This window comes from Malus sylvestris, chromosome 16 (genome assembly GCF_916048215.2).
Source record: "Malus sylvestris chromosome 16, drMalSylv7.2, whole genome shotgun sequence".
NCBI classification, from domain to species: Eukaryota; Viridiplantae; Streptophyta; class Magnoliopsida; order Rosales; family Rosaceae; genus Malus; species Malus sylvestris.
The window spans coordinates 6648206-6662565 of NC_062275.1; the positions used below are offsets into that span (position 1 = coordinate 6648206).

General features: G+C 36.5%; 1 protein-coding gene and 1 long non-coding RNA gene across 5 annotated transcripts; one reads left to right on the forward strand and one right to left on the reverse strand.

Moving 5' to 3' along the window:
- Window positions 1-6076: 6076 nt before the first annotated feature.
- LOC126607996 (BTB/POZ domain-containing protein At1g67900-like) lies at window positions 6077-10054 on the forward strand. Of its 2 annotated transcripts, XM_050275733.1 has the most exons (5): window positions 6077-6299; window positions 6809-6939; window positions 7042-7111; window positions 7242-8513; window positions 9050-10054. In XM_050275733.1, exons 2-5 carry the CDS (start codon window positions 6881-6883, stop codon window positions 9545-9547), a joined length of 1899 nt encoding a protein of 632 aa, XP_050131690.1. In that variant the 5' UTR covers window positions 6077-6299; window positions 6809-6880; the 3' UTR covers window positions 9548-10054. The 2 variants fall into 2 exon arrangements, with proteins under 2 accessions (XP_050131690.1, XP_050131688.1); XM_050275731.1 differs by having other exon boundaries at window positions 6077-6939.
- Window positions 10055-12436: 2382 nt separating this feature from the next.
- On the reverse strand, window positions 12437-14036 carry LOC126607999 (uncharacterized). 3 transcript variants are annotated; one of them, XR_007617739.1, is made up of 3 exons: window positions 13930-14036; window positions 13206-13500; window positions 12437-12917 (listed from the first exon to the last, which is right to left on the reverse strand). It is a non-coding gene; the product is annotated as an uncharacterized LOC126607999 (long non-coding RNA). The 3 variants fall into 3 exon arrangements; XR_007617738.1 differs by lacking the exon at window positions 13930-14036 and having other exon boundaries at window positions 13221-13921; XR_007617737.1 differs by lacking the exon at window positions 13930-14036 and having other exon boundaries at window positions 13206-13921.
- Between the last annotated feature and the right edge of the window lie 324 nt (window positions 14037-14360).

Below are 14360 nucleotides of genomic sequence, written 5' to 3' on the forward strand. Positions count from 1 at the left end.
CAAATTAATCATGGACTAAATTGAAACAATATATAGTTTATGGATACTTTAGATACGGTCCATAATTCTTAACATTTTTTGACTAAAACCTTAATGATATTCAAAGTTTGATCAAAGTCCCTTGACTTTGTACACTACATTACAATTAATATTTATATTTTTATAGTTTTGACATTAATTGTTTGATATTTTATGAGATTTATAATCCTTTAAATTTAAAATCCCTCATTATAATACTATTAGAAACGGTTACAATAAACAAATTCAAACATTTTGATTTAATAAATGGATAAAAACTATGTAAAAATAAGAAATAATAAATGGCAAAAGAATGTATCCATAGTGTTAAAAAAAATTGGTACATTTCACATATAACAAAGTGGTACATTAATAAAGAAGAATGGGTACATTATAAATAAATTAGGGTACAGATAAAAGATTAAAAATTATGAGTACAAATGAATTTAAAAAAATATATAGGCGTTAAAAGAAATTAATACATGGGTACAAAATAAAACTAAAAAGAAAATACTACAAATTTTAAAAAATGTTGCAAATTAAAAGTGGGTACAAACTAAAAATATAAATATATGATACAAAGTTTAGGCATAAAACATAAATATACCATATGTAATTTTTCTATCATTGAATAAATATACAATGTCACGTGACGGTATACACATGGGTACAAACACATATAAAACTTAATAAAATATGGGCACAAAAAGAAACTAATATATGGGTACAAATTAAAAATGAAAAAAAATTGGTACAAACTAAAAATAAAAATATATGATAAAAAATTTAGCCATAAATATAAATATACTAATTGTAACATTTTTAACACCAAAGGAATATATTTAAAAATAAAAATATTTTATTATTCAAATAATTATTGATGTTATTAATACCCAAGGACCTTGATCAAAAATTGAAAATGAATAGGATTTTAATCAATGAAGTAGCAAAAAGAAGAATGTATACCTAATTTCTCCTATAGTTTATGTATTGAATTAAGAAAATAACTTACATAAAACAAATACTTCTTAACCGTGGTGTTTCATTCCATGGAAGTTCTCCTGAATCATTAGAATACAAGTAAAAGTTTAGGCACTAAAAAATAATAAAACCCTAATAAAACAAGAGAAAATTAAATGAGATGAGACACTGATTAAATATGGTCAGTCAGGGCCACAGTCACTTGCAAGTATCTGATTGTACTAATCCAATCGCGCGAAAGCCTTGTTAGGCTCACATGAAAGATCAAATGTCAAGCATGCACAGTTTTTTGTGTAATCACTGTCTCTGTCTGTCTCTTACTTTCATCGATCTTTTTATTAGTTTTTCTGGCACATCAAATTTTGTACGTATTCAAGTGAGCCAGATACGATTCTTGTGGTGCAATCTTGTTGCGTTCGAGACCTTATGAGTTGTATCATTCATAGTTACAGCAGGAACCGTCTTCTATCCCCCAGTGCACTGACCAGAGTCTTTTTCAGCTTTTCCAATGTGGGATTGTGGTGCCCCTTCTCATAAACTCTCACTTTGATAACAGGGTTTGTATGCATACAATTCGTGGGGGTCCTTGTGTTTTTTTTATGAATCTCAGCTTGCCTCACTGTTCCGTGCTTCCAATCGATGATTCTTGCCAAATCCGTGATTCAAATTTATGGTCATGACGACATTAATATATTAATACATATATGTTTTGATGTGAATCAAGATTAAAGATCAAATTTTAAACTGAAAATTTGAAAGATTAAAGGTTTGCATATTTGAGTCTCGGTGTCCAATTTGGCTCATGCATGACTAACTGATTAAACGTTTTGAAGAGAATATATTGTTAAATTAAGGAAATTAATCTGGAATCATTTCCATAATTATTGTATATAAGAATGTAATTCCAATTGATTAATGTTGAATTCCTACCTAAATAAAAATTTATGCAACCTATATATATTGTAAAATTTTAAACAAATCAATACAATAGTCATATTTCTATATTTTACTCATGACGGTGGTATCACGAGCACAACTCACTGGTTTGCTATGAAGCATGTGATATATGGGGCTTTTTTTGCTGAATTCTCTAGTTATTATGTTGTATCAGCCTTTTGAGATTTTAGGATATGATCATTTTTTTTGTTACATTCCTAATTAGTTTTCTATATATACTTCTAGAAAGCTTAGGGCTAGACATTATATAAAGAACTTTTAAGTTGCAAGAGTTTGTTATCTTTCATATTATTCATTCACTAAACTTTGAGATTTTTTCACATTCTGTGATGAATTCTCGCTTAGTTTGTATCTCTTTATCAAACTTGTGGCATGCTTGATAATTTTCCCCAACCATTACTTGGTAATGAAATGGTGGTAAATTTTGAGGAGGAAATCATACAAGAAAATCATTGGTTTGGTTTTATTAGGATTTATAGTATGAAGAATCTCGCAGGGAAGTGAAAGTCAGTGAGAGTCTGAAGGTGTAGTGCCGAAACCCTTTCAGATTTTAGAACTGGTTGGCAACTGCAGTCGTCTACTACATGCAAAATTGCAAACTGTAAAAGGCCCCAAGTCTTAGACAATGAGGGTCCCATGTACAAAAGAAAAGTAGTGAAGCATATAGAGGAATCTGGGCCTATTGGAGGTCCCATATTGTCGGTTGGCCACCCCGTTGGGCAGCATTAAGAGGACCATTACGGCATTTGTGGTGCACCCTCTTTCTCACGTAGGGTGGACATCAACTTACGCTCACAATCACCTTTACCAGCATTCAGCACCACTCATTCCACACCTTACCCTCCACTCACGGATAAAATATCGAACCTGCCAGTTGCCCTAGATTTGGAGAGACTTCTCGTTCTATTAAGAACACCATAATGTAATGTTATTATTTTATTTGAATTATAATATGTGTATCTATTTTGTTATTAATATATTTTATAAGTGAGACATATTAATTTTGTCATTCTCATACACTCATATTATAACATGTAAAGTGATACATCACATAACAAGTGTTCTCAACATACGTAAAAATTTCTCTTATATTTGGCATTGCCACTTGCCCCAAGTATCAAATGTCACAAAGTGCCAATTGCCTAAATTTGAGTTAGGCATGGACCACTGTCACAAAGGATTAAAACAAAATGAAACAAAGGGTGGACATTGATCGAACTATTACAAAGCTTAGGTTATGTTATATGGAGGACATTGATCGGGACTTAACGTAAAATGGGTTGTTCTCCTCCGTTATCATGCCTGAATATGGTGCAACACTTAAGTAGACAAACCCTTCGACATTTCTCTTTTGATAAATCTACCTCTCTTTACAAATTTGACCTATAATTTGTTTGCAAGTAACCAACCATTTATGATAGGGGAAGGTGCAGCATATGCTCCTCACACCCTCACGAAGCGCATAGGATAAATCCTAAAAGCGATTCTGGTCCTTCCTCACTATAAAGCTAAACCGTTATTGGACGACAATAATATCGGTTAAAGTGAGTATGGAGTTGCCTGAGAGTGTGTTGGGACTTGGTAACATAATAATATCGGTGCATTTCTCGTGAGTTCCGGTGGATATATGGCATTTATGAGAGTCGCCCTAAACGCGCCCAAACTTTGTCTAGGCAAAAGAGAAAAACTGAAAAAAAAAAAATTATGGATAAACAACACCAATGTTACTTTCTATGAAGTTAGTTCAACTACCAAGGGTCACTTAGTAGAATCATATGATCATATATTACAGTTTAATTTTTTCCCAAGGGCCCCAAACTTTATATGATCATATATCAAGGGGCTCAAATTGTTTTATCCGTCGACGACTCGTGCTGCTTTGTTTTTTGAGTCGTTATTTTTCTATAATATTACAGTTTAATTTTTTCAGCAATTGCACAATTTTTGGGTTTTTGCAGGTCTTTCTACTATTTCGGCTATTTGAAAAGCTCGAAATATGTTTATTTTTTTAGCGTAAACCAATCTCTTTTCATTGTATTTGCATGTTTATCAATTTTGAAACGTTCATGGTAGGAAATCTATTCCTTGTCACTTTTAAGGCTTTGACACCCGTATCATTTCTTCTTTGGGGATCCGACCTATCTCTTGTGAGGAGCCTACTATTCTTCCTGTGATTTGGTCTCCTCCTTGGTTTTCTTGGATTGAACTTAATACAGATGGTTTGTCGAAGGGAAATTCTAGTCCTACTGCTTATGGAGGAGTTTTCAAGGATTGCTATAGTCAGTTTGTTGGTAGTTTATGCCAATGGATTGATAATCGCAATTATTTTTTTTGTTGAATTCTCACCAATTATTATTGGGGTAGAGTTTGCATAATAGCAGGGTTGGCACATTGTCTTATCTTCACTCTTGAATTGACTGATTTTGATCTTCTTTGGCCTCTTCGTGCACAATGGTCTATTTGTTTGGATTGCGTCTGGAAAATGACATTCTATGCCTCTCACATATATAATAAAGAAAACGTTGTTGCAGATACTTTTGCTAGCATGGGTTTGTATTCTTCAACTTTGATATGGCATGATTCCTCTCCGCTGGCGGCTCGTGCTGCTTTATTTTTGAACTTTGTTGGCTTGCCTGGCTTCTGCTTCTTAAATTCATCTCAACATATAGGTTGTCTCACTTTTTGGCTTTTTTTCCCAACCTTGTGGTGTTGTACCTTTTAGGTTTGGCTTTAGAGGGGTTAGGTTTCATGTTCCCCCTCTTTTCTTTGTATCTTTTTTGTTTTCATTTCTAGAGGGATAAGATTTATGTCACCCTTCTTTTTCATGTATTTTATTTTTTTGGTATTACAAGAGGTACGGTTTATATCCCCTGACTAGGTATAAATCGTATGCTTACACTATTGTGGCCTTACATTGTTGTCAGTAGCTCATTATTACGATCATGTATCTATTGAAATCCCACATCGGCTAAAGAAATAAAGAGAGAAGAGTTGAAATATCCTAACCTATACTCCAACTAATACCGAGGTATTTTGTGAGAAAACCCCATATCTGATGGATTGTGCAGGTGGTAATTACCAAGTTGGGGACAATATCGATATTGTTGGAAGTGGGCCGTATGACCCGTCTCTCTTATAATTCTACATGTATTAGAGCTAGGGAGTGTGCCCGTACCTACTGCCACGTGATGGATGGGTCCCTTTGGCCCCACGCGATAATGGTGGGTCACTTTCCCCCGCATGTAGGGTGAGTCTCCTTGGCTCCACGTGGTTGCCAATGTGTGGATCTCCCACGTGTGACCCACTAATTGGGTCCCAAGTGAGGGGGCGTGTTGAAATCCCACATCGGCTAGAAAAATAAAGAAAGAAGAGTTTAAATATTGTAACCTCACTCCAACTAATACCGAGACCTTTTATAATAAAACCCTATACCTGATGGATTGTGCAGGTGATAATTATCAAGTTGGAGACAATATCGATGTTGTTGGAAGTGGGATGTATGGCCCGTCTCTCTGATAATTCTACTGTATCAAGAAATGTACACAAATATGAACCCAAAAGAAAAAAAATCTCAAACCCTAAATAATCCGATGTGAAATAATGTGGTAGGATGACCTTCAACTGCCAAAATATGATATTAGTTGGTCACATTATAACATCACATTCATAATTCACGGAATATGATTTATATCCCATTAATTAAATAATGTTTAGGACCAAAGAAAAGCTATCATTTGCCCCATTATATATATATAACATCATATTCATAATTCATGCATGCTTCTTCATGTCACACACCAATAATATTCAAAGTTTCACATTCATGGGCCATATACTATAAATGCAAATAAAAGGGTAGTTTCGATAATGCAGCAAAACACAAGGGCAGTTACGACACTTTATTTCATGGGGGCATTGCTAATATTTCTCTATTATATATATTGTTTTTTTTTTTAATTCAAAAGTATAAACACAATTCTCTTTAGTTTTTCAATTAATTCAACCCCTCTCTGGTATTTCCCTTTTAGAAATTAATAATTGCAAAGCAAAGAGACATACGATATTGCGTATAAAATAGTGTTTGACAAAAATAATAAAAAGAGGGGATGAGCAGGGGTTCTTACTGCTAACAATTCCCTTAAAAATGGTGCGGCAATCATAAGAGAGATGGGCGCAAGTGGGCTCTTGACAAGCACGTGGGACTTTCCTATGGGAAAATGCACGCTGTCATAGCCATGCCAACCCTTCCGAGTTACCACAAACCTTACTTTTTCCAGGAAATTTTTATTTTCTAGGAAAAGTTTTCATTCACCCACCAGTGTTTGGCAGCAGCTTCTGTCTCTGTAATTTGCAATCTTGAGAGATCATTCCGTTACTGATTTTCTCTACACATAATCTTGATTTGTCTACCTGGTTTAGAGCAGTTTTAGTTCAGTGTTTTGTTTTGTTTTTTTTTAATTTGATTGACCTGTTGGGGATTTGCTCTGTGTGTGTGTGATTTGGTTGGGATTGCAGAGTGACTTGGGTTTCTTTGTTTGCATGTCCAGGTCACATGGGGTATAGAATTTGACTGATAGGACCTGGACTTTGCTGTTGTTCAATTTGATCCTCCTCTGAGTCTGAGTTTTGCCATTTTAAACAACTTTCTGATTATATATATACACACACACACACATATATAAAAACTCATTTACTCTCACACCCACAAAACAATAGCTCTTGGTTTCCTCTGTTCTTCGATATATCATCATATCTCATCCAACAAAACCCTTCTTTTTCTTTTTCTTTTCTGTTATTGAAGTTTTTTTTTTTTAAGGCTGAGCTCTCTTTGACTTAATCTCTAATTAAATAGGGGGAAATTATAGTTAAAAATCTGTTAAGGAGCTTCTGATGAGCACATAAGAAGAAAACAGAGGAATAAGCCATGAAGTTTATGAAACTTGGATCCCGGCCGGATACTTTCTACACTACTGAGGCTGTAAGGTAAGATTTTTTATGAATTTTCCGATTCAATATGAAAATTATTTTTGTTCAATTAATCAGAGGTACTAAAGATATTTTTTTTTTTGTTGTTGTTCGATTCAGGTCAGTCTCCTCTGAAGTTTCAAGTGATCTCATAATTCAAGTGAAAGGAAGCAGATATTTGCTTCACAAGGTACACACGTACTACTTTTCACAAAAATAAATTTATGGGATTTCTTGAAGTTCATGTTTTGATGTAATTTAAGTTCAATGTCACACATGGGGTTTTCTCAAAATTGTTCTTTTTTCCACTTGTCACACAGTTTCCTCTGTTATCCAAGTGTTTGAGGCTGCAGAGGCTCTGCTCTGAGTACCAAGAATCTTCAAACCACCACATAATCCAGCTCCATGACTTTCCCAGTAGCGTCGAGGCTTTCGAGCTCTGCGCAAAGTTCTGCTACGGCATCACTATCACTCTCAGCGCCTACAACATTGTCGCTTCTCGCTGTGCCGCTGAGTACCTGCAGATGACCGAGGACGTCGAGAAGGGAAACCTTATATACAAACTGGAGGTGTTCTTCAACTCCTGCATCCTCCACGGTTGGAGGGACTCAATTGCCACGCTTCAGAGCACAAAGGCATTTCCTCTGTGGTCGGAGGAGCTTGGAATCACATCGAGGTGCATTGAAGCAATTGCCACAAAAGTCCTCACAAACCCTTCCAAAGTTAGCCTGTCGCACAGCTATTCCAGGAGGGGCAGAGATGACATTGTGTCGTGCAATGGCTCCGAGAGCCTCCGGCATAATGGTAGGCCTGCAGGCAGGGGATGGTGGGCTGAGGACATTGCAGAATTGGGGATTGATTTGTATTGGAGAACTATGATTGCTATAAAATCTGGTGGGAAAATTCCCTCTAGTCTCATTGGAGATGCATTGAAAATTTATGCGGCTCGATGGTTGCCTAAAATATCAAAAAACGAATGTGATCATCGACAAGCAGCGTCGGATTCGGATTCAGACTCTGCCAATGATTTAACCTCAAAGCATAGGTTGATCTTGGAGTCCATCGTCAGTTTAGTTCCAGTCGAAAAAGGTGCTGCTTCCACTAGCTTTCTGCTTAAACTTTTAAAGGCAGCCAACATTCTCAATGCTTCTTCTTCTTCAAAAATGGAGTTGGCTAGAAGGGTAGGGCTTCAATTGGATGATGCAACAGTCAATGACTTGCTAATCCCCTCTGCGTCGTGCGAAAGCGACACGCGATATGATGTGGACATAGTCATGACAATTTTGGAGCACTTCTTGCAGCAGGGGCAGAGCCCCCCAACTAGTCCTCCGAGGTCCAAGCTTGGTTTCGAAAGGAGGAGGTCTCGCTCTGCGGAGAACATTGATTTTGAGTTTCAGGAGAGCCGGAGATCTTCCTCGGCGTCACATAGCTCGAAGCTGAAGGTGGCCAAGATTATAGATGTATATCTTCAGGAGATTGCCCGGGATGTCAATCTGTCCCTCTCAAAATTCATTGCAATTGCTGAGGCAATACCAGAGTTTGCAAGGCTTGACCATGATGATCTCTACAGAGCAATTGACATTTACCTCAAGGTAATAACAAGTTACTTGATCTCAAATTTACCTCAATTCATGTTTTACTGTCTTACAAAATATCTGCACAGGACGTTCATAAACGAAGATATAACATGTCTACTCAATAACACTGACATATTATCTATAGCATATTGATAGTCTGTTCGAAAATGAAAATATAACATGTCTATACATTTTTTGACGACAATAACATTGACTATTATCCATAACATATTGACAATCTGTTTTATCCATCGATGGACGGGCCACTATGGTGTTAGATTTCTAGGTATATTTCATTGTCAAATTTCCAAATGTGGGACACCATTAGATAACCAACTCTCTTGACCTTAAAATCTTGTCATCATCACAACTTGTTATAAGTTAGGATTAGGTTGATCCACTGGAAATTTAGAAGGGGTGAGTCCACATTTTCAATAGCATAATAATTAATCATAATTTCTTTTCATTAAATTTTGTTCTATGCTCTGAGTTGGTCTTTATTGATGTTACTTATAGAAAATTCGCTAATTATTGTTATGCCCTCGAATCAGGCACATCCGGACCTAAACAAAAGTGAAAGGAAGAGGCTTTGCAGAATTCTAGACTGCAAAAAGCTCTCAATGGAGGTCTGCATGCATGCTGCACAAAATGAGCTGCTCCCACTAAGAGTGGTGGTCCAAGTTCTTTTCTTTGAGCAAGCTAAAGCCGCCATGGCTGGCGGCAAAGTGACCGAGCTGCCTAGCAACATTAGGGCACTGCTAGCCACACATAACATTGATCCATCGAGGCCTCCGCCCTCTATAAGCAACGCTAGTATTGTTCCGGCGGAGGATCAATGGAGCGTTTCAGGCCTGAAATCGCCAAAGTCAAAGTCGTCAACTTTACGAATGAAACTGGATGAAGACGATGATTTGGACGACAATGATATGCATCCTGATGGAATTGGGAGAAATTCTAAGTTCAAATCTCTTTGCTCACTTCCTGCTAAACCCAAAAGAATGTTCAGTAAGTTGTGGTCCATAAACAGAACTAGCAGTGAAAAGAACTGAGTAATTTTTGTTTAATTTGTTTTCCCTAGCACACCATTAGTGATATCTTCGGTGTAAGTAAGTTCTCTCCAAGCTGGAATGCGGTAATCCAAATATTCCGAAGAACAACATATAATACTATGCTTTTTCGCTCCCCTCATTCCTTGTAAACTTACTAGGAACAAAAATTAAGAAGGATTCCAATGTGCATTAGTTAATGGTCATGTAATCTTTTGTAATAAGAAAGAAGATCTTCAGGGCATGATCAAGTGGCTGCTGCAAATCTCAATTCGTTGTACTAGATCAAACCATTTGTGGGACCAATTTTGTTGTCACTGTCCATGAATCTGCAACACCTGTCTTTCTCCTAGCTGCACCTCCATTGGATCCTCACCTTCTAATCAGATTTTATTCCTGCGTTGTGAGAGGGGAGTTCATGTACCTGACTAAATGCACTGCTGTAGTTTTGGAATTTCTGCAAATTAAATTCCACTGTATAATAGAAACTTATATTTTCTCTCAGAAAAATTATGTACTTTTTTTTCGGTTGGTTTAGGGAAATCTTTTGCAAAGTTGAAACAAGTTGCTGTGAACAAAGCACCATTAAAGGATTTAAAGTAAAGAAGTCAAAAAAGCATACAAGAAGAGACAAAAAATTATTTACCTGGAGTAAAATCTAGATGAATAATGTTTGGGTCTTTTATGGGGAATTTACTTGTCTCATCACTTACGATATCGTCAGAGCTCATAATTTGAACCGTTCATTATTTTTATCATTATCTAAAGATTATATATACAAAAAAGGATCAGGATCATCTCCTGAACTTAGGATCACACGAACCGTTGATTTTTTATCCAATGGGTACAAACAAGGGGCTCCTCTAAAAGTTATAATAATTGTAGCCGTTTGATCCAAAATCAATGGTCCGTGTGATATTCTCAGGAGGCTCAGCCTCCTAAGTTCAAGAGAGGATCCTGATCCTACAAAAAATTAGTTAGTATGGAGATGTTTTAGCTATTCATATGCATAACACAAATGAACAGTTCATCGTGAAGATGATACTTGTTACTAAAACCGTTGATTAGTTTAACATGTATAAATGACAAAATGATCTCCAAATTGAATGATATTTTACGAACTAGGATCCTCTCCTGAGCAGTTCTCTAGGGATCCTAAGGATCCCGCAATCTTGTCCGTTCATTTTATATCGTGCGGTCAGTTTTCGTTAGATACTATTTATATTTGAATTTTAAAATTTAAGTTTTAAATAATTTCTGACCGCACGATATACGATGAACGGACATGATTGCGGGATCCCTAGGGAACTGCTCAGGAGAGGATCTTGGTTCATATTTTACAAATACGGTCTTTACAACAATCATACCCCATCAACTGGCCGACATTCACCTCAAATTTCTTGTTTTTTACAATCTTTATCAAATTGAAGATGACATCAAACTACCTGGTCCTGTGTTGCATGGAACTAATCATAATGTCAAAGCCTATTTGGCACCTACTAAAAGGTTGCTCATGTTACAATACAAGCATCCGATCGTGTTAGAATGTAAATATCCAATTCAAAATTACTGAGCGGCTCAAGACTTTTTAAGCAGTTATGCTATCGCGCGTTCATCCTTTGGTGCCGGATGTTAAGGTAAGCTCAACACAATTGAGCTTAGTTGACTTATTGTAAATTCGATTTTTCTAGAATTACGACTTAATTTGTATAATCCGCTGCGTGTAATCCTATTTATATTCTTCCGTATGGAGAAGACAAATACAATTCAGAATATTTCCTCATATTTTAGCAATAATCTCAACGACGCCCACAACAATTATTGGTGATTATCTGCAGAAACTAAGTACAATCGATAGACAAATGTTGCCTTGCTTGCTTTTGGATTTTACATGCAATAATTTTAACCATCCTTGGCAATTCAACTGAGACTTCCAATCGGCAAGAACAAATTGGGGTCACTTTCATTCTCCTGTTGATACGTAAAGTTCCATGTTTGCCATCCAAAAATGATTAGAGCAATAGGAATTCCATTGCTATTGTCTTGTTGGAATGCTATTAGGAATATAGTGAGTCAGATGCCAATATATCATTGAGATCGAATTCTGCATGCAGAAACAGACATCTTACTGTTTGGGGAAAGTCGTACAGACTACAGAGAGAGATGGAATTTCCCTCGTATGTACTTGTAACCTTTGATTTGGTGCTTCATAATTTGGTGTTGTTTAGCTCGATACAAGCCAAATGAATTATGTGCGAGATGTGCAGGATAGCACGTTGAGGTAATACTACAATAACCTACAATTACGAATATCCCTGTATGGTTTGAACTTAGTAGAGGACACTTGCTAAGTCGGTGACACGACACATAACATAATTGTGGCGGCGATCGTTGTCCTTTCAATATTTTCAATATGATTACCGTCATCATGTTTTATTACAGTTTTCCTTCACATTCTCCAGAATTGTGTGAAAACAAATGTATTTTACTTTGCAATTTCATTGTCTTAAATTTTTTTTCCCCAATCATTCAGTTAGTAAGGCCATTCCATTATATGAGGAACTTAAGTAAATGTCGAATTGTATAGAAAAACATTGACACACACAGAGCTTCAAGTATTGCAATAAGACACAAACCATAGAAGAACCAACCAGATTTCATTCAAAATATATTTCAAGTAGTAGAATTGTAGAAACAGCCTCCTTGCAAAAAGCAAGTGTAAGGCTGTGTACGGTAGACGTTCCCCCTTGGGACCATCACAAAGCAGAGAGCCTTATTAGTTTGGGATCGCCCTTTTAGTGAAGAAATTCTATATAAATTATACTACAGATGTGCTAGGTTTTACAGCGATTGCCCATGTCACTTAATAAATGAATTATCCTTATAAAACCCTTGATAAAATGCCATCTTTTTAATTCTCAATACAAAAGAAGGATGGTTACAAAGTACAGAGAAAATACAAAATTTCCGAACTTTAGCAAAGAGCCATGCCATATATGATATAAATAATACATATAGTAACGCTCTTATTTTTCATTGGATCGTTACAGCTAGCGTTACAAGCTTAGGATCATGGTGATGAGCAGAGGTAGGTTGCATTAGAAGCCAGCCTTAGACGCTGGGTCTTGGGCTCGGGGGGAAGCATAGCTCAGGCTTTTCGTCCGCTGGAGGCTCGGGGCCCGGTGAAGCCTGCAACGGAACGAACCCTCATGCGTGGTCGGGGAGCAAAGGCAATTGTTCTTGGTCATGCTCTGCTGTCTCATAAGCCCTGCGCACACGACTTGATCAGTCTGATGATCCGATGGAATCCCCACCTTTATCACGTCCTTCTTGCTTACTTGTTCGTCACTCTCCATTAGACTCGATCAACACACTTTGAATTATATCGGAAAAGAAAGAAACAAAGAAAATAAAACAATGAGAAGAAGAAAGAAGTCGTAAATTTTGCACCTAATAAAAACTTGGTGATCTGGAAAACTGGTGACTGGTGTGACAAGATAGAAATTTGAACCAATAATTAATATTTTGGTACGAAAAAATTGTGAAGTTTCTGCTTGAAGGATGTATATGGCTGCTGCTGCTGCTGCTACTATTTTCTTATTAGATGGAAAGAAAGAAAAGAGGGACAAGAAAAAGATAAGAAAAGGTGCTGGGTGTATACACTTGATTTAAAAACCTTGATGGTTGATGAGGAGGCCATGCATGATCTCTCTCTCTCTCTCTCTCCACGGGTGTGATAATAGTCCATTAACGTCCCACCTACATCTCTATCACCTTTTGATAATGCTCCAACCACTTGTGGAAACCCGTCATCGTCGTCATCATCATCATCCATAACATAGAGAGCATTAGCTAATTCTGCTCCAACTCTTTTTGTAAAGTTGCATTGATCATGAAACTACATCATATATAGAGAGAAACTTCGATACGTTGTCCTACTAGAACAACTCACATATCTGAAATCATATATAAAATGAAAAATACAAAAGACAAGAGATTTCATGTATCTGTTAGACGGTGTTATTTCTTCAATAATTGATCCAGTTTTTTTCTCCAAATGGAGATATCTTTATTGGGATACCTCCTCTCGAATCTAGGGGTCTGTGTAATTGCAGGTATTCTCACAATCTAAGAATATGAATGAAACCCTAGTAGATAGAAGGGGTCTAATTCTTATATCAACACGCCCAATTAGGTTGTACATTCACATGAAAGTCAAGATTATTACAAGAAAATGGGGTGAGGGTTCACAGAAATGCTCTGATCCTACAAATTGGGACAACACAAAGTCCTTCATATGCAACACATGGTATACATTAATTAAAGACACTTTTACAGGAAATGATTAAAAGAAAGTTTTTGATACATTTATCATCGAAACGTACCTCAATTTCTTCTCAAATCTTGGTTCAAATTGTCATCAATTGGACAGAAAAGGTAAACGATTTGGCCAAAAATAAAATTCTATCAAAGTTTCTGCCAGAAAAATGGTTCTGTTTCTCAAGCAATGAGAAGAAATTCCATCTAGCAATCTTGTTTAGTACTATTGGGCCTGCGAATCTGGGCCTAGTACCGTCTGTTTGACTTTATAGTGGCCCACGGTCAACCACGATTACTTAAGCCTTTGTGAGAAGCTTTCTGAAGGGTGAAAACTCCATTCAGGGCTCAACAGACCCAGTTTCAACTTCCCAGTTAAAGGACAATTGGGCTTCTTAATGTATGGCATTGATGAGAGGGTTGTGATATTCATGCACTTATTTTTACTTTTTACATATTTTCTGTTAATTTTTGTCATTTGATATTCTTTAATTCAATC

What these genes read in the sequence shown, in the direction of transcription:
- LOC126607996 (XM_050275731.1), top strand. Translation starts at nt 6,881, where the DNA reads ATGAAGTTTATGAAACTTGGATCCCGGCCGGATACTTTCTACACTACT. An exon ending in TACACTACTGAGGCTGTAAG is followed by an intron (nt 6,940 to 7,041) that starts GTAAGATTTTTT and finishes TGTTCGATTCAG; the next exon opens with GTCAGTCTCCTCTGAAGTTT. An exon ending in GCAGATATTTGCTTCACAAG is followed by an intron (nt 7,112 to 7,241) that starts GTACACACGTAC and finishes CTTGTCACACAG; the next exon opens with TTTCCTCTGTTATCCAAGTG.